We start from the raw sequence: 24,992 nt of genomic DNA, 5'->3' as shown, positions 1-24,992 counted from the left end.
ACCGTGTTGTAATAAGGCTGATGCATTCATAACAATCTCCAGCCAGAAATATGAAGTGGATACTAACTTTCAGCTGGCTTGATTAATTCCAAGTCATATCAAGACATGGTTTGGAGGCAATGGGCCCTGACAACATTCCAGCAATAGGTACTGAAGCCTTGTGCTCCAGAACTTGCCACTCCCCTAGTCAAGCAGTTTCAGTACAGCTACAACACTGACATCAACCCGACAATGTAGAAAATTGCCCAGATTTGTCCTTGGACACAAAAAGTAAGACAAATCCAACTTTGCCAATTACCGCCCCATCAGTCTATTCTCAAACATCAATAACATGTTGGAAGGGGGTCATTAACAGCGCTACCAAGCAGCATGTGCTTAGCAACAACACACTCACTGAAGCTCAGTTTGGGTTTCGCCAGGGCCACTCAACTCTTGCCCTCATTACAACCTCGGTTCATAGCATAGAAAAAAAAGAGCCAAACTCTGGAGATGAGATGAGATGATGGTCAAATGCAGCCTTGGTGTCAAGGACTAAGTGTGGATTCTAACAGTCAACTGATGAATTGTTTGCAACTCCTATCTCCTATTCCCCAGTTCACAGAATTCATAGAATCCATACAGTGAAGAAGCAGGACATTCCACCCATTGAGTCCACACAAACCCTCCGAAGAACTCCCCACCACACCCCCCACCCCACCTCTGCATCTGTCTCCCTGTAACCCTGCATTTCCCATGGCTAATCCACCTAGGCTGCACATAGCTGGACACTACGGGCTATTTAGCATGGTCAATCCACCTAACCTGTACATCTTTGGACTGTGGAAATAAACCGGAACACCCAAAAGAAACCCATGTAGGGACACTGTGCAAACTCCATGCAGATACTCGTTCACGGATGGAATCAAACCTGGATATCTGGCGCTGTGAGGCAGCAGTGCTAACCATTAAGCCACCATGCCAACCCTCAGTTTTGTTTCTCAAGCTCATGATGGAGTGCATAACGAGCTGTGAATGTAATAGATAGGAGAAGTAGGATCAAAAATAAAATAAAATTCTGTGGATATTGAAATTCTGACAAACAGAAAATAGAACATCTTGCAATATTTATCTACTGATATATGTTTTCAAAAATCAAGAGACAGCTTTAGGACATCAGATTTTCTTTAAATACCAAGATTTGCCTGCAATTTCACAAGGCTGTATTCTTCACCAAACCATGATAAGATTCTAAATACTTGGTACTCAGGTCAGCCCAAGATTTTGGATAACCTGCCCTTATCCACCTTGAATAACAAAATGCCTGAAAACACATAGTACCATTGAGCAACTGGAATACATCAAATGTGTCTTAACACCATTTGTGCTGGGATGCCATGAAATATTACAGTATTTTATAGTTTCTGGATGTGCTATAAAATGATTGCAAAATTTATTCAAGATCATTTCACAATATATTAGACTGTTGCTTTATTAAGAATGCACCATTACAATTTACAAATTTGATTGTGTGTCAAAAATAGTATACACAGTAATCCAATAAATTCTTCAGAAGGCATGATATGTTAACAATGACATCTGGCCTTCGCATAAATTCATTTTGTTCCACCAGCGTCGAATTTAACCTTTTGTCAAATTAGTTGACGTTACTGGGAGTGCCCTCACGTGTTTACATATACATTCTCATTTGCGCAGCTCCCAAAGGATTCACAGTTCTGGATCCTGACAAACAACGCTCAGGAGTTTGCGCCAAATACTGGCAACCAGATTTCCAATCATCAAACATCAAAGCTCAATCAAAGTCAAACTTACAACAGAGCACCTCATGATGGATTACAAGAATCTAGTCAAATCACTTGTTCAGAGCAGCTGTTGCTCAGCAAACATTACACAAGATGAGTGTATGTCCACAGGATGCACCCCTCACAATGAACAATATGAGGCATCTGAAACCTGCCGAGTTGACACTTTCAAAACAAAACACTCAGTTCATGCTTGGTCAGCAAGCTATCTGGAAAATAATATTTTCTTTTATAAAAAAAAGCTTGAACAACTTTTGAAAAGTTGTTTCTCTTAAAGTCCAAACCATTCAGTGACGCCTCCTCGCCGCGGGTCTGCTTTCTGCTTCTGCTTCTCATCTTCCAGAAACTTATTTTGGATATCTTCCATAGAGCCTGGTTCAGGAGTTTGATCTTTTTGAGGAAAAATGTCTGGAAATTTGAAAGTCTGACCTTGGGCCTAAATGAAATAAGAAGGAACATTTTTATACATTAAAAATGTTTGAAGGTTGACTGAAGGTAATCATCCAATATATGTAATTTTTAGACTGCTTACACTTTATCGAAGCACAGCAAATTTGATAATACCATATCATTAACAGAGGGTTTATATTAGGTGCTGCAATGCTGCTGAGTTTCGTAAGTCACAACTGCAGCTGCAATTTCTAACAGGGCAAGTTCTCTGTCTCAACGATGCAATCGCCAAGAAGTATTAAGGACCAATATATTCAATCTATTCTTTCAAAAGGGCTACATGAGGGCAAACAGAAGTAGTTTAAATTTCTGCTTGCTTTTTATCAACCAGTTACAGTGCAGAGATTCAGAGAAGAGGGCAACAAGGTACAACAGAACAACAAAACAAACCATGACAGGTAATAGCTAAGGAACAAATCTCTATCTATCAAATTCAACTACACAATAACATGGAAATGTACCAAACTATGACACATGTCAATTGGTATCCAAGCTCATCTCTATCAAGTGACTGGAATATTCTTCATTTCCAAAAGTCTGGCTTTGTACCAAAGCGACTTGATTTTTTTTGTTTGAATGGTATTTGTCAAGTTTACAGTAGTCACTTACAGCTTTAGAAAAAAAGTTAACTAATGCTATTGTGAACCCAAAAGTTGCAAAACTGGCAAACCACCTATAGATAACTCACAATGTAAACTAGCATCTGTTGGATGCATAGCCAAGTACTACAACATTTCGATACATTCTTTACAATTGCATTTCTATTCATTAGTAACTGATGGCATATTTCTAACCAAATTGGTTTGAGGATATTTGCATCAATTGATAAATTATAAAGAAAAAAATACTTCAGTAAAGCAAATAAAGAAATTTCCCATCAACTTTCATGGTCAGAGTTTCACTCTTCCGAAATATTTATAGTAAAAAATGAGGTCTGCAGATGCTGGAGATCACAGCTGCAAATGTGTTGCTGGTCAAAGCACAGCAGGCCAGGCAGCATCTCAGGAATAGAGAATTCGACGTTTCGAGCATAAGCCCTTCATCAGGAATAAGAGCGAGAGAGCCAAGCAGGCTAAGATAAAAGGTAGGGAGGAGGGACTAGGGGGAGGGGCGATGGAGGTGGGATAGGTGGAAGGAGGTCAAGGTGAGGGTGATAGGCCGGAGTGGGGTGGGGGCGGAGAGGTCAGGAGGAGGATTGCAGGTTAGGAGGGCGGTGCTGAGTTGAGGGAACCGACTGAGACAAGGTGGGGGGAGGGGAAATGAGGAAACTGGAGAAATCTGAATTCATACCTTGTGGTTGGAGGGTTCCCAGGCGGAAGATGAGGCGCTCCTCCTCCAGCCGTCGTGTAGTTGTGTTCTGCCGGTGGAGGAGTCCAAGGACCTGCATGTCCTCGGTGGAGTGGGAGGGGGAGTTAAAGTGTTGAGCCACGGGGTGATTGGGTTGGTTGGTTCGGGCGGCCCGGAGGTGTTCTCTGAAGCGTTCCGCAAGTAAGCGGCCTGTCTCACCAATATAGAGGAGGCCACATCGGGTGCAGCGGATGCAATAGATGATGTGTGGAGGTACAGGTGAACTTGTGGCGGATATGGAAGGATCCCTTGGGGCCTTGGAGGGAAGTGAGTGTGGAGGTGTGGGCGCAAGTTTTACACTTCCTGCGGTTGCAGGGGAAGGTGCCGGGGGTGGAGGTTGGGTTGGTGGGGGGTGTGGATCTGACGAGGGAGTCACGAAGGGAGTGGTCCTTGCGGAACGCTGATAGGGGAGGGGAGGGAAATATATCCTTGGTGGTGGGGTCCGTTTGGAGGTGGCGGAAATGGCGGCGGATGATACGTTGTATGCGGAGGTTGGTGGGGTGGTAGGTGAGAACCAGTGGGGTTCTGTCTTGGTGGCAGTTGGAGGAGCGGGGCTCAAGGGCGGAGGAGCGGGAAGTGGAGGAGATGCGGTGGAGGGCATCGTCGATCACGTCTGGGGGGAATCTGCGGTCCTTGAAGAAGGAGGCCATCTGGGCTGTGCGGTGTTGGAATTGATCCTCCTGGGAGCAGATGCGGCGGAGACGAAGGAATTGGGAATATGGGATGGCGTTTTTACAGGGGGCAGGGTGGGAGGAGGTGTAGTCCAGGTAGCTGTGGGAGTCAGTCGGTTTATAATAGATGTCTGTGTTGAGTCGGTCGCCCGAGATAGAAATGGAAAGGTCTAGGAAGGGGAGGGAGGAGTCTGAGACAGTCCAGGTGAATTTCAGGTCGGGATGGAAGGTGTTAGTAAAGTTGATGAACTGTTCAACCTCCTCGTGGGAGCACGAGGCAGCGCCGATACAGTCATCGATGTAGCGGAGGAAAAGGTGGGGGGTGGTGCCAGTGTAGTTGCGGATAATTGCGAAATATTTATATACCAACAATAGTTTAAACTGAAACAGTGTATATATTGAAACAGGATTAACTGCATCATAAAATGCATTTGTTCTATTTATGCACTAATCTGCTCATTACATTGCTATTTTATTATTGCTATTTCATTATTATTGCTGTATTGTACAACAATCTGACATGCTACTCTTCTGAAATGGTTTTCATTGCCCCAAGTTCACTGTGTTTTCAGTCTAGCAACTAATTGGGAATTCTTATGGATGTATTATGTACACTTTGTTTTTTCAAGGCCTGTGTGTTACAACATTGTGTTTCAGTAAGGCAACTCTTGATGACATCGGATTCTGCAGGTATAACACTCTTGTGGCTGAGTGGTAGTGTCTCCCACCTCTGAGCCACAAGGTCCAGTTTCAAGTCCCACCAGGTCAGCAAAGCTGTGGCTAAATTTACCAACTGCAGACAGCTTCTTATTAACAGAAATCAATTATATTACTTGTACAATAAATTACAAATCAACAGCTAAAAAACAGGATGAGTCTAATTAGATTTTTTTTTAAAGTGGCATGGATATTATACAATGAGTCCAGCTACAACACTGGCTCTGCCCAAGTGTGTCCTATTCTGCACAAAAAGCAAGACCCATCCAACCCAGTCAATTATTCCCCTATCAATGTACTCTCAACATCAGTAAACTAATGGAAGGTGTTCTCAACAATGATATCAAGCAACACTTGCAAAGAGATAGCCTGCTCAATGTTGTTCAGTTTGGATTATGCCAACGCCACTCACTTCCAGCCCTCATTACAGTTTTGATCAAAACATGGACAAAAGAACTGAACTCCAGAGGTACAGTGACAATGACCATCTTTGACATCATTGCAGCGTTTAACTGAGTAAGCTATCAAGGAGACCTAGTAATTGTTTAAGCAAACTGTTTGAATATATTACTTCACGAGTCTTGATTAGGTGCGCCTTGAATCTGCACCTTGTGGCTCAGAGGTGCAGGGCACTACCACTGTGCCACAGGACCATTTTTTTCATGGAGTCCAAGCAAATATCAATGTGAATCAAGGGAAAATTCTTCAATGTTTTGGAGTCACAACTAGCACAAAGGGAGGTCTTGTGATTATTGGAGATCAATCATCTCAACTCCAGGATATTACTGCAAAAGTTCCTCAGGATAATGTTTTAGATCCAACCACCTTTAGCTGCTTCATTGACCTTGCCTCCATCATAAGGTCAGAAGTAATAATTTTTTTTTAGATTATATTCACTACAGTGTGGAAACAGGCCCTTCGGCCCAACAAGTCCACATCGACCCTCCGAAGAGCAACCCACCCAAACCCATTCCCCTACATCTACCCCTTCATCTAACACTACGGGCAATTTAACATGGCCAATTCACCTAAACTGCACATGTTTGGACTGTGGGAGGAAACCGGAGAAAACCCACGCAGACACGGGGAAAATGTGCAAACTCCACAAACTGAGGTAGGAATTGAACCCAGGTCTCTGGCGCTGTGAGGCAGCAGTGCTAACCACTGTGCCACCATGTCACCCACCATGTTTGCTGATGATTGCACAATGTTCAGTGTCATTTGTGAAACAGTCCATGTCCAAAAGCAGCAAGACCTGAATACATTCAGATTTGAGCTGATAAGTGATAGGCAGTGACCATCTCCAATAAGAGAGAATTCAACCATACCTTTTCACATTCAATGATACCCTGATACTCCTATTATCAATAGTTTTAAGGTTTCCACTAACCAGAAATTTCTCTTCCATCACTTTACTAACCACAGAGAGTAAGTTGACGGGATAGCATTTAGGCCAGGATGGATTTGTCCTGCATGTGTGTGCAGGACATACCTGGTCAATTTTCCCACACTGCCAAGCAGATGCCCATGTTGGAGCTACAACGGAAAGCTTGGTCAGGGGAATTGGCAAGTTCTGGAGCACAAGTCTTCAATTTTATTGCCAGCATGTTGTCAGGGCCCATATTCTTTGCAATATCCAGTGCCTTTCTTGATATCACATGGAGTAAATTAAATTAGCTGAAGACTGGCTTCTGAGATGCTGGAGGTGTCTGGAGAACCAGGTTAGAAGCTCAAACTTCTGTGGTGAGTAACTCATATCCTGCTTCTCAATGCCTGTACAGTAAGACAGAAGTCACAAGTGTAATGGAATACTCTCCACTGGCCTGGAGGGATGTAGCTTGACTGGCATTCTATCCATTACTTACTCCTTCATCACCAATATTCAGTGGCAGAGTGTGGACCATCTACAAGAAGCATGACAACAACTCACCAAGGCTGCTTTGACAGTACCTTCAAACCTTGCAAACTTGAAGGACAAGAGCAGAAGATACATGGAACACATTCACCTGCAAGATCCCACCCACCCCTCAAACACATTACCATTCCTTCACGATCATCAGTTCAAAAACATTAAAACTGCCTTCCTAATGGCATGGTGGATGCTGCTATATTCCAGGGACTGAAGTGAATTTAAAAAAAACAGCTCACTACCTGCTCTGCAGCGAAATTGGGGATGGGCAATAAATGCTGCCCAGTCAGTGATGCCCACATCCTATGAACAAATGCAACAAATTAATGATGGTATTAACAGCCTCCTTCTGTGCTATACAAGTCCAAAGTTTCTATGTTAAAGTTTTGGGAGATTAAAATTGCTAACTGAAATGTTAAGAATCTGACAACAGATGTATTATACTGGCAAACAAAACTAATTTATTTGGCATTATTGAGAAGTGAAAACTGGCCAGAACTTTGCTGATTCACTGTCACATGTTAATAGGGGGTGAGGGCAGAATCAGGTTTGACACACTATGGCCAAAGAACCTGATAATGCTCACCAACAAAGTGACTCAGACACAAATACAAAGTAGTAGCTAAGAATGTTTAAAACGAAACACATTCATGGTAAAATTTACTGTAAAAAACAAGGACTCAAAGTTACCCGTAATTCTATTCCTTTCACAGGTGACTGACTAAAAGCTGGAAATGGACTTTATTCATTTTCTGTCACAACACTGCACAATAAGTTTAACAATGTGTTTATTCCCTGAAAGTCTGAGTAAAATACCAAAACCGAGGTTTACTTAAGTTTTGAGGATGCCACTACCCATTTCAAAAAGAATTCTATTTAAAGTTTCAGAAACTCCAAAAGTTAAATTAATTATTCAACAGATGTAATTGACCTTTAAGGCAGTTGGAAAGAAAAATAAAATAATTGTCTGGCAAAAAAATAAAAAAGCGTTGAATGTGAATATAGGAGTATGGTTAGTTTGTTTGCAAATGACACCAAAATTGGTGGTGTAGTGGACAGCAAAGAAGGTTAGCTCAGAGTACAACAGGACCTTGATCAAATGGGCTATTGGGCCAATATCGGCAGATGGAGGTGCTGTATTTTGGAAAGACAGATCAGGGCAGGAGGTTTACACTTAATGGTAGGGTTCTGAAGAGTGCTGCCGGTTCGTAGTTCCTTGAAAGTGATAGACAGGATAGTGAAGACGTTGTTTGATTTGCTTGCATTTATTGGTCAGTGCATTGAGAATAAGAGTTGGGAGGTCATGTTGCTGACATTGGTTAGGCCATTTTTGGAATAATGCTTGCAATTCTGGGCTCCCTGATATAGGAAAGATGTTGTGAAACCTGAAAGGGTTTAGAAAAGATTTAAAAGGCTGTTGCCAGAGTTGGAGGGTTTGAGCTATAGGGTGAGGCTGAATAAGTTGGGGCTATAATCCTTAGAGCATCGGAGACTGAAGGGTAATCTTATAGAAGTTTATAAAATCATAAGGGACATGGATAGGATAAACAGGTTCTTTACCTGGAGTGGGGGAGTCCAGAACTAGAGGGCATAAGTTTAAGGTGAGAGGAGAAATATTTGAGGAGGACCTAAGGGACAACTTTTTCACGCAGAGGGTAGTGAGAGTATGGAATGATCTGCCAGAGGAAGTGGCAGAGGTGGGTACAATTACAACATTTAAAAGGCATCAAGATGGGTAAATGAATTGGAAGGGTTTAGAGGGATATGGGCCAAATGCTGGGAAATGTCACTAGATTAATTTAGGATATCTGGTCAGCATGGACAAGTTGGACCCAAGTTTCCATGCCGTTCAGCTTTATGACTCTATGAAGGCTTTCAAAAGCCAATACCAGACCATGCATTTCAGATTCTAATAATACAAATTTCAAATGCACTCTCTTGCTCGGAGACTGGCTAAATAATTTACTGCAATTTGTGGACAGAGAGATGTGGAGAGCAAATTGCATTTCTATCCTTTCTTTTAATTCAATCTCTAGTTGCCTTCTTGTGATTGAAGAGAAGAAGTTAAGCCTGAACTATCGCAATAATGCGCACAAGAGAGGAATCAACTGTAGTATTAAGGTTCAAAGATATGGATGGTCATGTTACTGGATGAGTAATCAGTGAATAAGAGTTCAGTTCTCCCCATGGATGTTTGAGAATTGGAATTCTAGAAATTTACAAAAAAAAATTGGTCTCGGTAGAAGCGATCATTAAAATGTTGCTGTAACAAGCCAGGGGAATGGAAAACTGTCATTGTCACTGTTATATGAAGCCAGCCTCAAACCAATTTGGTCAACTTATAGCTACCCTTCAGTTGCTAGCCTTAAACAAATGCAACCCTCGCCTGTAATGCCTTCATACAAAGATGTGCTGTGGAGGTGCTGATGTTGGGCTAGGTCAAAAGTTAAACGACACCAGGCTATAGTCCAACAGGTTTATCTGAAATCACAAGCTTTCAGGGCACTCCTTTGTCAGGCGAAGTCATCTGACGACTTCATGTGATGTAGGAGCAGCACTCTGAAAGCTTGTGATTTCAAATAAACCTGTTGGACTATAAGGTGGTGTCGTGTGACTTCTGACCTACATACGAAGTGCTTAAAAAGCTGCTTTGACAGCTTGACTTAATAGCAGTCTCAAAGACTTTTAAATCAACACAATGAATCAGAAGGCAGAATTCTTCAGGTCAGAAGGGTCACAACTTGAAGTCTAATCACTGATATTTTCCCAATTAATAATATTGCAGATTTAGCACTGATAGTTATGTGATTCGATGTCATACTGTTATTATTCTGGTGACTGCTGTGCCATGTTAATTCTTGTTTGGTTTAATTATTATTTTATTAATCACATCTACGGTAATATTGTAAAATCCTTTCCTATCATCAGTTCCCACTTTCAAATTTTCTCTCATTTTCCTTCATCAACTGACTGAACGTTTCACTCCTAATTTCACTGCCCACAGTCCAGTATCATGTCTGATGTCTGTTTACCAGAATGCAGCATTTGGTATCAGATCACTGGAATCTCTTCAGCGAAAGGAGTGAAAATAAAGTGAAAATTCTCATTTATCCACAGAGCGTTTTAACTACAATTGGCTGTGATCTTCTCTTACATTTGAATTCTAGGGATAAATCAGAACCAAAATTTGACAACAAAATATTGTGAATGTAAATTTGAAACCAATCTTTCCCACACATACTAATGCTTTAGCATAGCCAGCTGTAAGGGGCTCCACTCAGCCTGCATCACATCAGTACCTGTTCGACCTTGTCTGAAAACAGTTTTAAGATTTCACAGAGAAGCATAATAAATGAAGATATTTTAAAACTATCTAAGGCCATAAGATTGGCATCTTTATCATTGCACAAAAAATAGGTGATGGAAATCTGGAACGGACTTTATCACAAAATTCTGCTGAGGCTCGGTCAATCGATAATTCTATTAATCTCCACTCTGAAATTATGTTAGACAATGATATTAAGGAGTTAAGTTACAGACTAAGCACAATCTAATTAAATGGTGAAAGAGCCACAAAAAGCTGAATGGCTTCTCCCTTTTCCTATGCTCCTTAATGTACAATTGACAGCAACAGTACTGTTTCAATTCAAACTCCGGTAAACGTTTACAAGCCAAGTACAAAGGTTAGCTCCCACAGGACAAGCCTACACCACTTAGAGACTGAAGTGAGACTTTCTGTGCAGAAGTTGCCAACAGTGCACTATGAATGAACGTTTTTTTTTGTCTCTGTATTGCATGCTGAATATCCACTATATGCCATCACTACAGAAAAAAGCATGTTCCAGACACGTTAATGGATTAAGTGACCACAGCCTTTATGCAAAAACAAGTAATGAGCACAAACTCCTGAAGTCAGTTCAAATAACTCAGCAGCTTGAATAATTTCTTGAAATGATTAAACAGGCAAATCCAATGGTTGAGTTCTCCACAAATCATTCAAACTAACAAAATGAGAAGCAGCCACCTAATCAATACTGCTTTGTCTTTCATGCAGCTATCAAGAATTACTGACAGAAATACTCAACTCCACAATTGTTCAAGTTAGGTCTGGACAGTAAATAAATGGTGTATAAAATTGATTCTTAAATTCAAAAATATTATGTAACTATAACTTCTTAAATAATTCAGACCACCAAACAGGGGAACTTTACTCAAAGAATGGACAGTAAATTCCAAAATAGACACACAAAGCATGCTGCTGTTTATATGTCATGTTAGACAACTACTGCCTTGTTTATGTCTTGATGAGATGACCAACAAAGCTCAATGATGCATATTAATAATTTCGACCACAACACTTATTCTCCAAGATATAAACATGGTTAAACAATTAACTGTACTTAATTGACCGACATTTTCATTACATAAGCAAAAGATGGGAGGTCACAATGGGTGCTCCCGACATCAAGGCTGCATGTGACGGAGTGTGGCATCAAGAAGCCCTAGCTAAACAAGAGTTAATGGGAATCTGGGAGAAAATGCTCCACTGGTTGGGAGTCATACCTGAGACTTCGAAGATAATTGCAATCTATGGAAGGTTTCAGAACAGTCTGAAAGGTCACTGGACAGTAAATGCTAACTCCGTTTTCTCTCCACAGAAGCAGCCAGACTTGCCGAGTTTCTCCAGCAATTTTTGTTTTTGATTATTGAGTAGAGTTTGTCTTTGTTCCATTACATGAGCTACAAGGACAAGTGACCAAACACTAGGAAAAAATTGAAATATTAAGTAGAGTTTTCAAGAAGGTTAAGATTTATGGAAGCAATTCTACACTTTTGGGCCTAGACAGCTGAAGGTTCAATCACCAAAGGGAGAGTGATGGACATCAGAATGTACAAAAGACCAGAATTGGAGGTACAACAATATCTTGAAGAGTTTCATGACTGTAGATAAGTACAGACATGTAACATCAAGACATTGTCAGATTATAAGCCAAAGTCAATGAGCAGAAGGGTGGTGAGTACCAGGATGTGCTGAGGGTTAAAATGCAGGCAGATAAATTTTGGATTAGTAGAATCTTTTGTGGCTTAAAACATCTCCTAGCACATATACCACAAGTCCAATTTCTAAGATTAAAGGTGGATGGTACTAGTGGGGGAGAGGTGGGTGTAGTTGTAGATGTTCACAGGGAGCAAGAAAACCTTATCTTCAATACAAAATATTTTTAATTCAAAAATCCTTTCATTTCATTACAGCATCCTTCCAAAACCAAACTTTCTCTTTCATACAATGACAAACTGACATCCTCTGAACAATATATCCAATCTGGAGATAGTTAGGCTTGACCAAAATGATTTTAAGCCTGAAGACTCACTGTGGAAATTTGGCTCTGCAGACAGAGTTCCTATCTTGCACCTAGAAGGTATTTTAATTGTCAATGGAATATAATAGATGCTGTTCGACAGCCTTAGGCACAAGACTAATGCCTACAGATCGATCGTGCAACAAGATCAATGGCTGTCTGCTACATTTCCGAAAGCACTTAAGACAGATATACAATCAAACTAAAATTACATTTTTGCCAGCAGCATCCTTGAAACAAGATCTATAATTACAAATAGGAAAGTTTACAGGTTTACAAGAGAAAGTGATGTCATCTCAAGGAAACCTCAAGTCCAGAATGACTGTTATCCTGCCCAGGCCTGTCATAACAAAAGGATCAATGATAATAAAATTAGGAACACGAGGGGCTGCTCAAGGAGGTAGAAGAGGAGAAATATGTTGATTTTAAGCTTATTACAGTCGACAATGTGCAACACCCTAAGCCTATGATTAGCAAACCAGTTTAGCTGCCTAATTCCCACAGTGCAGATTCTTCAGTATTTCTGGATAATACATTGGCTTAATAGGTAAATTTTAAAAGGCCAAACCTCAAAATCAACTCCCAGTCTGTACTAGGTTAGTTCACAGAGGGCAGTACAACAACCCTCAGAGTTTGGAAGAGGTGGAAAGAAACTCACAATTTTTGTTTTTGAGAACTATCTTGAAATGAATTCTAAAAAGTGGACTTCTGTGGATGCTGTGCAAAGACAGGATTGCACTCAACTGTGATACCATTAATAATCAAATCAATTATCAACTTCCAAGTTACAAATTAATAATAGCCACTTAAAGTGTACATTTTGGAGGGCTGCAAGGGTTTGTGAAAATAGACATGGTAAGATTCAGCACAAAATAGGGGGATACAAAAAACAAATGTGTGTGTGTCAGGGCAGAAAATCTGCAGGGATCATCTACATTTCATTTTAACTTGGCACTTATTTTCATCAATTAATAATATCAATTATCCTACATCCTACCCATTTAGGAGTCTGCACAGGAAACAATACATAATTCCAAACATCGCTCTTTTTTAGTCACACATTACTGGTGTCAATAGTGCACAGCAGTGTTTAACATTACTAATGTCTGCTAATGTATTTTAAAAAAACATGTTTTCCATCACATGGCAATCTGGGCATTGGATAAAATTACCTTGTTTGTGCACTGCTTTGAATGCATAATGGCTCAGTTCAAGAGGACCAAGAGGAAAAAAGACTCATACAGCAAGATGTTCTAAGCTTTACCAATAAAGCAGCCATTCAGATGGAAATTAATACAAGAATGGGACTCAGCAAAATAAACCACAAAGACACAGTCCACAAATAATAGTCACGAAAGGTCAGCTGTGGCTCAACGGATAACACTTTTGCCTAAATCAGTGCCTGCGGATTTAATTGCTACTCCAGAAAATAGAGTACAAAATCTGAGCTGACAGGGTTCTGGGTCAGAGATGCCACATTTCAGGTAAGATATTAAGCTGAGGCTTGATTACCTTGTCTGATGGATGTGGATACCTCAGCACTGTATCAAAGAGAAGCAAGACAGTCTCCTCAAGGTGTTCTGGCCAATATTTATCCCCTCAGCAAACATCAATAAAATAGATGAACTGGTCATTACCAATTGTAACCAACCAGCCTGCTCCTGTGTAACTGAGAAGTACTCAACATTAGATGCAGCTCTGTAATTGGCCAATATTTGTTAGATCATTCTAAATTTGCAAGGAATTACACTGTCACCTAACTTAGGATGGTCAGTCAGGCTCACAGTATCTACTGGAAGCAAGATATGTTAATACACAGGTCCCAGTTCTTTACAGGCAATGCACATGTCTTGACTCAACAAAATAGATGACAGCCATTTACTGGTTCATTTCTCAGGGTAATGTTTTACCAAAGTCAGCCTGCCTGGGTTAAAATGTAGAGCTGAAAATGTGTTGCTGGAAAAGCACAGCAGGTCAGGCAGCATCCAAGGAGCAGGAGAATTGACGTTTCGGGCATGAGCCCTTCTTCAGGAATCATGAAGAAGGGCTCATGCCCAAAACGTCGATTCTCCTGCTCCTTGGATGCTGCCTGACCTGGTGCGCTTTTCCAGCAACACATTTTCAGCTCTGATCTTCAGCATCTGCAGTCCTCACTTTCTCCTGGCTTAAAATTTAAGCAAAGTCCAAGACTGACCTGTTAAACATCACTAAATGTTACATGCTCCACAGCAATGCCTCTAATATCGATAAAACAATCAGCACTCTTTTCTCATTCAGGATAAAGGTTGGCTTTCCCTATGAAGTTGTACTATTGTGGAAATGTCCAGATGTGCACAAAACAGAGAGTTTTGACAAAATGCTTTGACAAACAGGCAGAAAACTAGCCACCAGGCGATATGAACATCAACTAGCCACAAATTGACATGACCCTCTCTCACTAGTATCCTTACATACAGATGAGGAAGGACATCATTTTGACTGGGATAACACATCACTTTGACTGGGATAACACAAGCCATACAGAGAGACACATGAGAATTCTTAGAAGCATGGCATTCCAACTGGAACTCTATCAACAAACACATCGAGTTAGACTCCATCTACCATCCCCTGAGAAAAAAAACAGGAAATGACATCACAGGAAATGACATCACCAACCCAAAGAAAGCAGGAATCATCAGGACTTCGCCCGGAGGCCCAGTGAAGATGCTACCTAGTAGGGTGACGAAAGGTCTGGAAATGAACCTTCCAGCTCAGTGAGCAAACCTACATCAAGAATTTCAACCTGAGCTACAAATCTTCTCAAAACTCACTCCTTGCCTCAGCAATACTTATGTCATTGCAGATTTCGGTCTTACATGCAAATGGACTAATGTATTTCCTCCTACAAATGGCTACATAACTTAACTATATCATTATGATATTTTGTGACTACTCTTTAAAAGCATTTAATTGGTTACTCAAGACAGGATGTGAAAGCACCAAATAAAAGCAGGCTTTAGTGAAAGGATCAGAAATAAATATGGACTTAGATTTTTTTAAGATGACAGTTAATACCACAGAAGCAATCAAAAAGAAGGGAAAAGGATACAAGCGCACAATTGGAAGAAGGGGAAACTACAGAAGAACAGGGTGGTTGAGTGAAAGGCTAATGTCGAGAGAAAAAATTGAAGTAAGATGCTAGACTGTGGAATGAATGTCAGAAATATGAAAGCAAGAAAAACTTACTCAAAAACAGGAAAACGGCTTACACAATGAGGGGAATAAATAGAAAATAGGAATAGGAATTTTCTTTTACTAAGATTCAAGACTAGTTTTAGTTTAATGTTTTGACACTGTATACTATCAGGATTTTAGTGTTTGCTGCTCCTTTCCTCACTAATATCAACACTTCAATAAACAGGAGCCAAAAGTGGGTTTGACCATTGTAACTGGCAGGGTTTAAAGGCTAATAAAATAACCCCAGAAGTATAATAAATCATTGCATAAACACTTTTGCTTTCCAGTCACACATGTAGCTGAGCATGGCAAAGCGTGCTATGGGCTGCAATGCAGTTTTCCAAACATCATATACTCCCACAGGAACAAGTGTCACTATAAACATGCCACACACTCTTGCACACATTTATGTATTCTATACACTTATGCAGCTGAAAATGATTTTCCAATTACATTTCAAGGACATAAAGCAAAAATAAAAACCAGGAAATAAGACACTAGCATTTACTGAAAACATCCTGTTACTGTAAACAACTGCTTTCATGAAAGCACCTGCTGGTGAGATTTGTCAGTTGACAGCTTCTACTATAATTTTAAACCTATTCATGTTTCAGACAGATTTAAAAAGTTGCTCTCTTTGCCAAAGACATTTTATCAAAACAAAAAGATTTCTTTTAAAAAGACAGATCAATACTCTTGCAAAGACATTACTAAATAAGTGAATCGTCACAAGCGCTGAAGTCTCTTACATTTTGGCTGTTTAGTTTCTACCTTAATATTTACAGAAAGACTCAAACTTGAATATTAAGATCTTTCACCATCCAAACATTTAACAGACTTAGTATGCAACATCTGTGGTGGTGGTCCTTAATCTAGCCATCAGAAAATTACTTTTCTTTCCATTTTTACAGCTAAGCAGGAATGCAGAAGACAAAACACCCTTATTTAATTTTATGTGATTTAAAATTCATAAAGCATAATCAAATACGCATGCTGATTAAGAATGTATAAGACGACTTTAGTTTGAGGAAGGGAGTACTCCAGACACAGAACTGCTTTAAAAATTGTAAAATGCAGAGAAATCTGCATTTCAACACAAAATGACATCGCTCTTAAGGGAAATAAAGAACTACAGAAAAGTAACAGCTGTGATATCCATAAGTCAGTTCACTGGTCATTTATGAGTAAAGTTATACTTCAGATCAAAACTTACATCTCTGCTTCACAGCACATGGTCTTTACCCGCTACGTCAACACAAAGCCAGTGAAAAATTTGATAAAAATGTATCTTAAAAGGGTAAGTCTGATGGTGTACAATGCCCCTTGGTGCTTTGGTTCCATCTCAACTGAAGACAATGCAATTGCTAACTGCATTACTCCAGTGGAATTTTAGAATGATTATACAATGATTATGCTTTTTAAAAGAACTTTCAAAAGGAAAATAATTCAAGTGATTAGACTGTAATGAGTCAGTCAACCCAGTGGGGCAACGGCTTGGAGAATGCAACAGAAAAAATTTGTGGAGATGGCACATGCTTTGTGTCCATTCACATAACTTTGTTTTCATTATTTGCTTCCTTATAACAGAATAGAACTGAGATTTACATCGTATTTGTCACGCATTTGAAGGCGAACCTTTGTTTCATATTGTTCAGTAGAGTTCAGAGAAAGTTTTAAGCATTTAATGAATCAGTCACCTTTTTCACATGGGAACAGACAGACAATCACCTTCCAGACAAAGTATAAAAACAACTGAAAGTGGATGGAATGTGTATTTTTTTTACCCTAAACAAATCAACTAAAGGATGGCCCATTAATAAAGCATTACATCTTTAGATTTCAAAGGAGAGTAGTCTTGAAGGAACACAAAAACAAGTTACTGAAATGGTATCTTGAGAAAGGAGAGATGGGCAAGACAGTTCTCTACTGTTTTCTACCAATATGGATAGACAGACCCTGCTCTTTAACACATCAACCAATGAAACTCGACTGTATCCTAATGCTCTCATTCAGTTAAGACCTACCACAAAGCCTCTTCAGTCATACTTACATTCCTTACAGAGGTCAAAGTAACCGTTCTGTACTTACGAAGACAACCACACAAAATCAGTGAGGAAAAAGCTCCTGAGCACATCCCCCAACAGCACTCATCAAAAATGAATGTTACATTCCATAACCACAGGATTGATCATCATTTACACTCAGCAACTGACAATTCATACAGTGCCACTCTAAATGGAGCACCCACATTTTCTGAGGCTGAGCTCTGTATATATCTGATTCGCAGTCTCAGCGCTGAAGGTGGATATCTATTATTTCACCAGAAATGGATTTTGAAAGTATAAGACAATTTAAAGGTAGGATTACACATTACAGAATAAACATCCAAGATAGTGTACTTCCATCCAGTCTATCGAGAGAAACAACCTGCTTTATGAAAAGCAGGAAGTGCAATTTGTTCAAGACAACACTGCCATCTAGAGGCTAAAAGCTTTTGGTTACAGTTACCAATGCATTTGATTGTAAAACAGTCATACAGCACAGAAACAAACCCTTCGGTTCAACTCACCTGCAACGGTCAGACATCCCAATCTGATCTAGACCCATTTGCCAGCATTTGGCTCATACGTCTCAAAACCCCTCCTATTCAAGTACCCATTCAGATGCCTTTTAAATGCAATATTTGTAACCACCTCCACCACTTCGTCTGGCAGTTCATTCCATACACGCATCACCCTCTATGTGAAAAAGTTACCCCTCAGGTCCATTTTAAATCTTTCCCCCCTCACCTTAACCTATGCCCTCTAGTTTTGGACTTGCCCCATCTAGGAAAAAGACCTTGGCTATTCACCTATCCATACCCCTCATGATTTCAAACACCTCCATAAGGTCACCCCCCAGCCTCTGACACTCCAGGGTAAGAGCGCTTCAGTCTATTCAGCCTCTCCTTATAACTCAAACCTTCCAGTCCTGGAAACATCTTTGTAAATCTTTTCTGCACTCTCTCAAGTTTAGCAACTTCCTTCACCTAGATCTCCAATGTACACTGAAAGTAGGCATTGTCTCGTCTTTTTGATAAATAAATCGAAATTGTATTTCATTTTCAGATCAATCTATAAAAAGAAACCTTCCACATGAAAAGCTTAAGATGACATGCATGCTAGTGTGTAAAACATCAACACCTCAAACAATACACTCACAATCCAGACAACCTTAATCTAAATATCTTAATCTTAATCCTGAGATCCTGGCATTTTGCGATGTGAATGTAGTTGAAGTGTACCATCAGATTTGCAAAGAGATGACAGCAAGATTACAGTATGGAGGTAGAATGCTGGAAAGCTAACCTCCTGTACAGCTGTCTTAGACTCAGCCTATATCTGGGATCAGGAAACATGAGGATATGAGAGATGCAGAACGCATCCTGAAATGATTCAAGACATCTACTGCATTACAAGATCCATCAATTGCTGGTATTTACCCTTGGTGTTCCAATTACATTCATAAGAAAACTAGCCCACATGTCATGGGAAGAATTAAGCAACCAATTGTTGTACAAAGTTTGGGAATTCAAATCCCATTCAGATTAGTCTTCTCTGCTCTAAAGAAAACAAAGGGCTATTGGATCGAGGTACGTACGATTATGAGGGGCATGAACATGGTGGATAGGAAGCAGTTGTCCCACTTAGTTGAAGGGTCAATAATGAGGCAGAGTAATGTTTTGGTGAAAGACAGGAAGGTTGGGGATTTGTGTGATTTTCTTTTCCTTCAGGTAGTGGTGGGAGTCTGGAATGCACTGCATGGGAGGGTAGTAGAGACAAGAAGCCTCACAAACTTTAAAAGTCATGTGAATGAGCACTCCAAATGTCACAACATTCAAGACCAAGTGCTGGAAAGTGAAATTAGTATAAATAGGTGATAGGGTTTCTTTGTTGGTACAGGTATGATAGGCTGAAGGATCTCTTCTGTACTATAAGATTCTATAACTCATGAGAAACAGACCAATGTATAACATGTTAGCACTTCTAATGAAGCAGGGCTTCATGTCGCTACCATGGAGAAGCAACAGCAGTGAATAACATACACCACAATTCCAAATGGAACCCATACAACTATGAAGAGCACAGTTTCTTAATCCTAAGAAATTTAAAGATCATTTTCACTTGGAGAATAATGCAATTCAAAAAGATTTTTAAAGGTTTCTCTGTAATCATTACACACACAGGAAAATAAGTAATATATTTTTAAATGACCTTCAAATACCTCAAACAGAGTGCAACATGAATGCCTTTAAATGAATGCTCCAAATGAATGACCACTAAGAATGTTATATCTTTACACCATTCTTCAGCTGAAGCTCAGTGGCAGAATTCATGACCCTGAGTTAATAGGTTACAGAGTTAAGCCCCAAGTCTTGAGCATACTACATGTCATTCTGCTACAGTACAACAGCTGTGTTCCTCTGCAACCTTGAGCGATAGAAAACCACACTATGGAAAACTGCTATAGAAAAATCACACTGTAGACGATCGCTAATAGAATAGTCACTAAACCTGTTTAGTGGAAAGTTTGCATTATCCAAACATACACAATTCGTCAATCACATTATAGCTAATTCGCTCTGAAGAACCAGGACTTTTTTTAATGCAGTAATTTATGGTTATCTGGAATTTACTGTCTAAAATGACAGTGGAGGCAAATTTAATTTTCAGAGTGATTTGGATAAGTACTTGGAAAAGGACAAAATACAAATTATGGGGGGGTAAAAAAAGACTGCCTAATTGGGCTGTTCCTTCAAAGAGCCAGTATAGACACAATGGTTGAATGGCCTCTGTACAATTCCATTCTATTATTCAATTTATTGCTATTAGTGGGGCTTCGCTGTTAGCTAAAAAGCACTTTTACAACATCCTGAGGTTATAATAATATGAATTTTCATTTACAAACAACCAAGGTTCTCATATGATTCTTTATTGTTTCACGTAAAGACGACATACTATAAACATCAATGGAAGAGTAAAATCTCACTCATTTTAATATAGCTCAACAGAGACTTGGGCAATATTTTGTTCAAACAATTGCACAGCACACAGCAATTGCAATTGCACACAAAAATTATAATATTCAGCTGCCACACAAAATGCTGAAATGCTCTGCTTTAACTGCAATGTTTTTCATAAGACAGTACTTTTTGAACCTAATGGATTTGAATATGCCTTCCAAATCAGAATGACCTAACTTATGAGGAACAAGGTGACATCTCGAAAAAAAAGGTCAACATTTGTGGCTATGACCACATTCTTCTCCACTGGGATACAAGATGCAGTTAACTGCAACATAACACATACATTAAACCAAAATGATATTTAATCGTGAAATTCAATAAACTACAGAGGTCTGGTGACATCCTGAATAGAAATTGCTGGGTTTTTTTCAAAATCTCAAGAAGAAAATTATATTGCTATAGGAAGCCTTTACACACATTCCTGTTTTGAATGCTCAATAGATAACCAGCATAGCATGTCCCACATACTAATTTTCTGGTATATCTATCCATATATTAAAGGGCAGTGAATGCATTAAGAACAGAGCCACTTTAGATCACACAGAGTTAGACACTGGTTGAGAAAAAGCAAGGCTCAGGGTGCTGCCTCTTAAGAGATACCAAGCTCGGAGTCAGGGATTTTTATTGATCCGACAATGATCTGCCACCTTCGTTTGGTATCTTCAGTGTGTTCAAACAATGTGCTGTGTGTTGCCTTAAAATACACAATTGAAAAGGTAAGCAGAATAGTATGAAAGACTTCAAATGTCAGCTTTCGTCATTTAGAAAGATTCTTGACTGTGTGTCAGCTTATGGGTTCAAACCACACTGCAGAGGCTACTCTTGAGGGAATGTGTCACATCGTCAGACCATTCAGTATTCCAATAAGATTTGAACAAAGGCCCCAAACACACCCATTCAGGTAGATAGAAAAGACTCGTGAAACCTCCAAGCAAAGGTCACTGGATAAGTAACGCCAACTCTGATTTCCCTCCACAGATGCTGCTAGACCTGCTCAACTTTTCCAGCAACTTCATGGAGCCTCCCATGGTCTGACCAACATATACAGAGGAATCTCAATTATCCAAACGAAACGGTCGAGAGTATTTCATTCAGTTAATAAAATGCCGATAAATGGTGCGTGGCTAATTATGTTATCCAGCAATGGGACGTTGCGATCTTGTTCAGATAATCCAAAATTCAGTTGATCGAATGCCAGATAATCGAGGTTTCACTGTATACTCAATCAACACCAAAACAAATTAAATGGTCATTTTGCTCACTTCTGTCTGTGGGACCTCACAAAGCACAAAACTGACAATCATATTTTCTTGCATAACAACAGTAACTACTCTATAAGATAATTCAACAGCTGTGATACACTTTGGGATATTCTGAGGGATGAAAGGCACCACATAAAATGTCGTTCACTTTCAAACGCAAATCCTCAGGTAAACTAGGTGTTTGATAACATAACAATGTTACTTAACTTCAAAGCAGCTTGTTGCATACTCAGTAGTTTGCAACATTAGGATAGGCATTATTAGGGATCTTATTGAAATCTAAAATGCAGATTCTTTCGTTTTCACCCCCCCAGTTGTATAATGTCTGACCATGTAATTTTCACAAGCTCTCCCTACCTCAATGTGCCATTCCACAGGCAAAGTTGAAGGCAAATGAGTCTTTGGGTTCAACTAAGACTGAATTCTCTTCCTCAGAAACTATTTAGATATCTATATCAGGAAGTTAGAGGTTGGGAGATATAAGAAACCTTGGGCTTAACACACAATCAGTGAGAAATTACGCTTCACAAGGCTTACTGGCTTCTTAGAAAAAGTCTTTTACCTCTCTTTCTGGTTTTATTGCCTATTAGCGGCCTCTAAATCTGTCCCAATCCCATTATTTAGCAGCTTGTAAACAAGTGAGCAAGCACAACAGTTACTGACCTGACACACTGCTCCGACTAAGCTTATAAGGATTAAAAAAAATTGCTAAAATAAAAATTAATGTTTCCTGTTTACCAAGAACAAGCTGCTCCAGGGAAGCCTTAACCTTCCTCTTCCCCAGCCAGTCATTTAATTCTGAATCATCTGCCAGACATTTTTTACCATTGCCCTGTGTCCAGTAAAACAACTTTCAGCAGTATTCACCACATTCTTTGGACATTTGCTCTCTTATTCAACTGTTGCTCAGATGAAATACAGAATTTGCAAACCACCACCCACGCTCAGCTTTCTTTAGCACTGTTTGTATAGAGAGGACAATGATCTTCAAGGACATGGGAGAAGCATAACCTTTTACCTTCAAATCTTTAATAATACATTTTAAAGACGGTTAGATCTGATGATACAGTAAGCAAAAGTATCAATGTCAAATCCAGCTAAACAGACTCATAGAGAGACAGGAGTGGTTGCAGGTTTTGTTGCAGGAAGTCAGCCACACAAAATAACAGCACAATAGGAGGCCAGTCGTTCATCATGTCTGTTGCAGCTCTTCAACTAAGGTAACAAATTAGTCCCACTTCCCTGTTCCTTTTCCATGGCCCTGCAATTTTTCTTTTCAAGTAGCTATTCACTTCTCTTTAAAATTCAATTGGCTTTCCAGGTTGTGCAGCCCAGATCACAACAATAAGCTGCATTAAAATATTTCCTACACCTCTCAGCTTCACCTGATAAATAGAGTCAAAGTTATACAGCAGTCAGTCTGACACATCCGCACTAACTAGATATCCAAAACTGAACTAGTCCCAGTTGCCAGCATTTGGCCCATTTTCCCCTAACCCATCCTATTCATATACCACCCGCCCTCTCCCACCTCTTTCACCTCTCACCCTAAACCTATGCTATCTAGTTCTGGACTCCCCTACCCTGGGGAAAAGACTTTTGGTACTCACCCTACCAATGCCCCTCATGATTTTAAAAAGCTTCCAGAAGGTAATCCCTCAGTCTCAGGCACTCCAGGGAAAAAAAAACATCAGTCTCTCCCTACATCACAAACCCTCCAACGCCAACAACGTCTTTGTCAATCTTTTCTGAACCCTTTCAAGTTTCACATCTTTCCCATAGCAGGGTGGCCAGAATTGAACGTAGTATTCCAAAAGTGGCCTAACCAGTGTCCTGTACAGCCACAACATGGATCCCAACTCCTATACTCATTAGTCAGTGCAATGAAGGGAAGCATGCCAAACACTTTATCACCCTGTCTACCTGTGTTTTTAAGGGACAATGCATCTGCACTCCGAGATTTTGATGGGCAACAACCCATTAACTATACCTGACTTGCCTTATCAAATTGTAACACCTCACATTTATCGAAAATAAATTCCATCTGCCAGTCCTCGGCACACTGGCCCATGTGAAGGGCTTTTGCCCGTAACGTTGATTTCGCTGCTCGTTGGATGCTGCCTGAACTGCTGTGCTCTTCCAGCACCACTGATCCAGAACCATTTGCTCAAGGTCCTACTATACTCCAAAATAACCTTCTTCACTGTTGACTACACCAGCAACTTTGGTGTCATCTGCAAACTTACAAATCATACCTCCTATCTTCACATCCAAAATCATTTATATAGATGATGAAAAGCAGTTGACTAAGCACCAAGCCTTGCAGCACACTGTCGGTCATAGGCTACCAGTCTGAAAAGTAACCCTCCACCACCACCCCGTCTCCTACCTGAAGCTAGCTCCCTCTGGATTCCATGCGATCGAACCTTGCTAATCAGACTACCACTCAGAAATCTGTCAAACACCTTACTGAAATCCATATGGAGAACATCCAATACTCTGCCTTCAATCTTCCTTGTCACCTCTTCAAACAAGTTAGTGAGAGACTCAATTTTCCACACACAAAGCCATATTGACTATCCCTAACTATTTCCAAATACATGCAAATCCTGCCTCTGACAATCCCTTCCAACAACTTACCCACCACTGATGGCAAGTTCGCTCTAGTTCCCTGGCTTTTTCTTACCACCTTTCTTAATCAGTGGCACATGAGCCAACCTCCAGGCTTTCAGCACCTCACCTGTGGCTATTGATGATACAAATTTCTCGGGAAGGGGCCCGGTAATCACTTTCCTATCTTCTTATAAAGTTCTGGGATAGACCTAATCAGGTCCCAGGGATTTATCCAACTTTATGTGTTTTAAGACTTCCAGAACCTCATCTGTAGTATGAACACTTTCAACATATCACTACTTATTTCTCCAAGTTCTCTATCTTCCGTGTCCTTCTCCACAGTAAATACTGATGTGAAATATTCATTTAGTATCTTACCCATCTCCTCTGGTTCCACAAATAGATCGTCATGTTGATCTTTAAAGGGCCCTATTCTCTTTTTCTCCCTGGTTACTCTTTTTCTCTTAATACATTCCTTTGGATTCTCCTTAACCATATTTGTCAAAGATATTTCCTGTCCTCTTTTTGTCCTCCTTGTTTCCCTCAAATATACTCTGACTGCCCTTCTACTCCTCTGGGG

The 24,992-nt window shown here is 40.0% G+C and overlaps 1 protein-coding gene across 1 annotated transcript in view; it reads right to left on the bottom strand.

Moving 5' to 3' along the window:
- Positions 1-1,442: 1,442 nt before the first annotated feature.
- mrpl23 (mitochondrial ribosomal protein L23) overlaps positions 1,443-24,992 on the bottom strand; it is a 37,425-nt gene continuing 13,875 nt past the window's right edge. Inside the window, exon 5 of the mRNA XM_060838435.1 lies at positions 1,443-2,235. Coding sequence (XP_060694418.1) covers positions 2,071-2,235 — 165 coding nt within the window. The 3' untranslated portion in view covers positions 1,443-2,070. The remainder of the gene's footprint in view (positions 2,236-24,992) is intronic.

Source organism: Hemiscyllium ocellatum, chromosome 18, assembly GCF_020745735.1.
Source record: "Hemiscyllium ocellatum isolate sHemOce1 chromosome 18, sHemOce1.pat.X.cur, whole genome shotgun sequence".
Classification (NCBI taxonomy): Eukaryota; Metazoa; Chordata; class Chondrichthyes; order Orectolobiformes; family Hemiscylliidae; genus Hemiscyllium; species Hemiscyllium ocellatum.
Note: the sequence above shows the minus strand (reverse complement) of the source record. Positions and strands in the feature narration are given on the sequence as shown.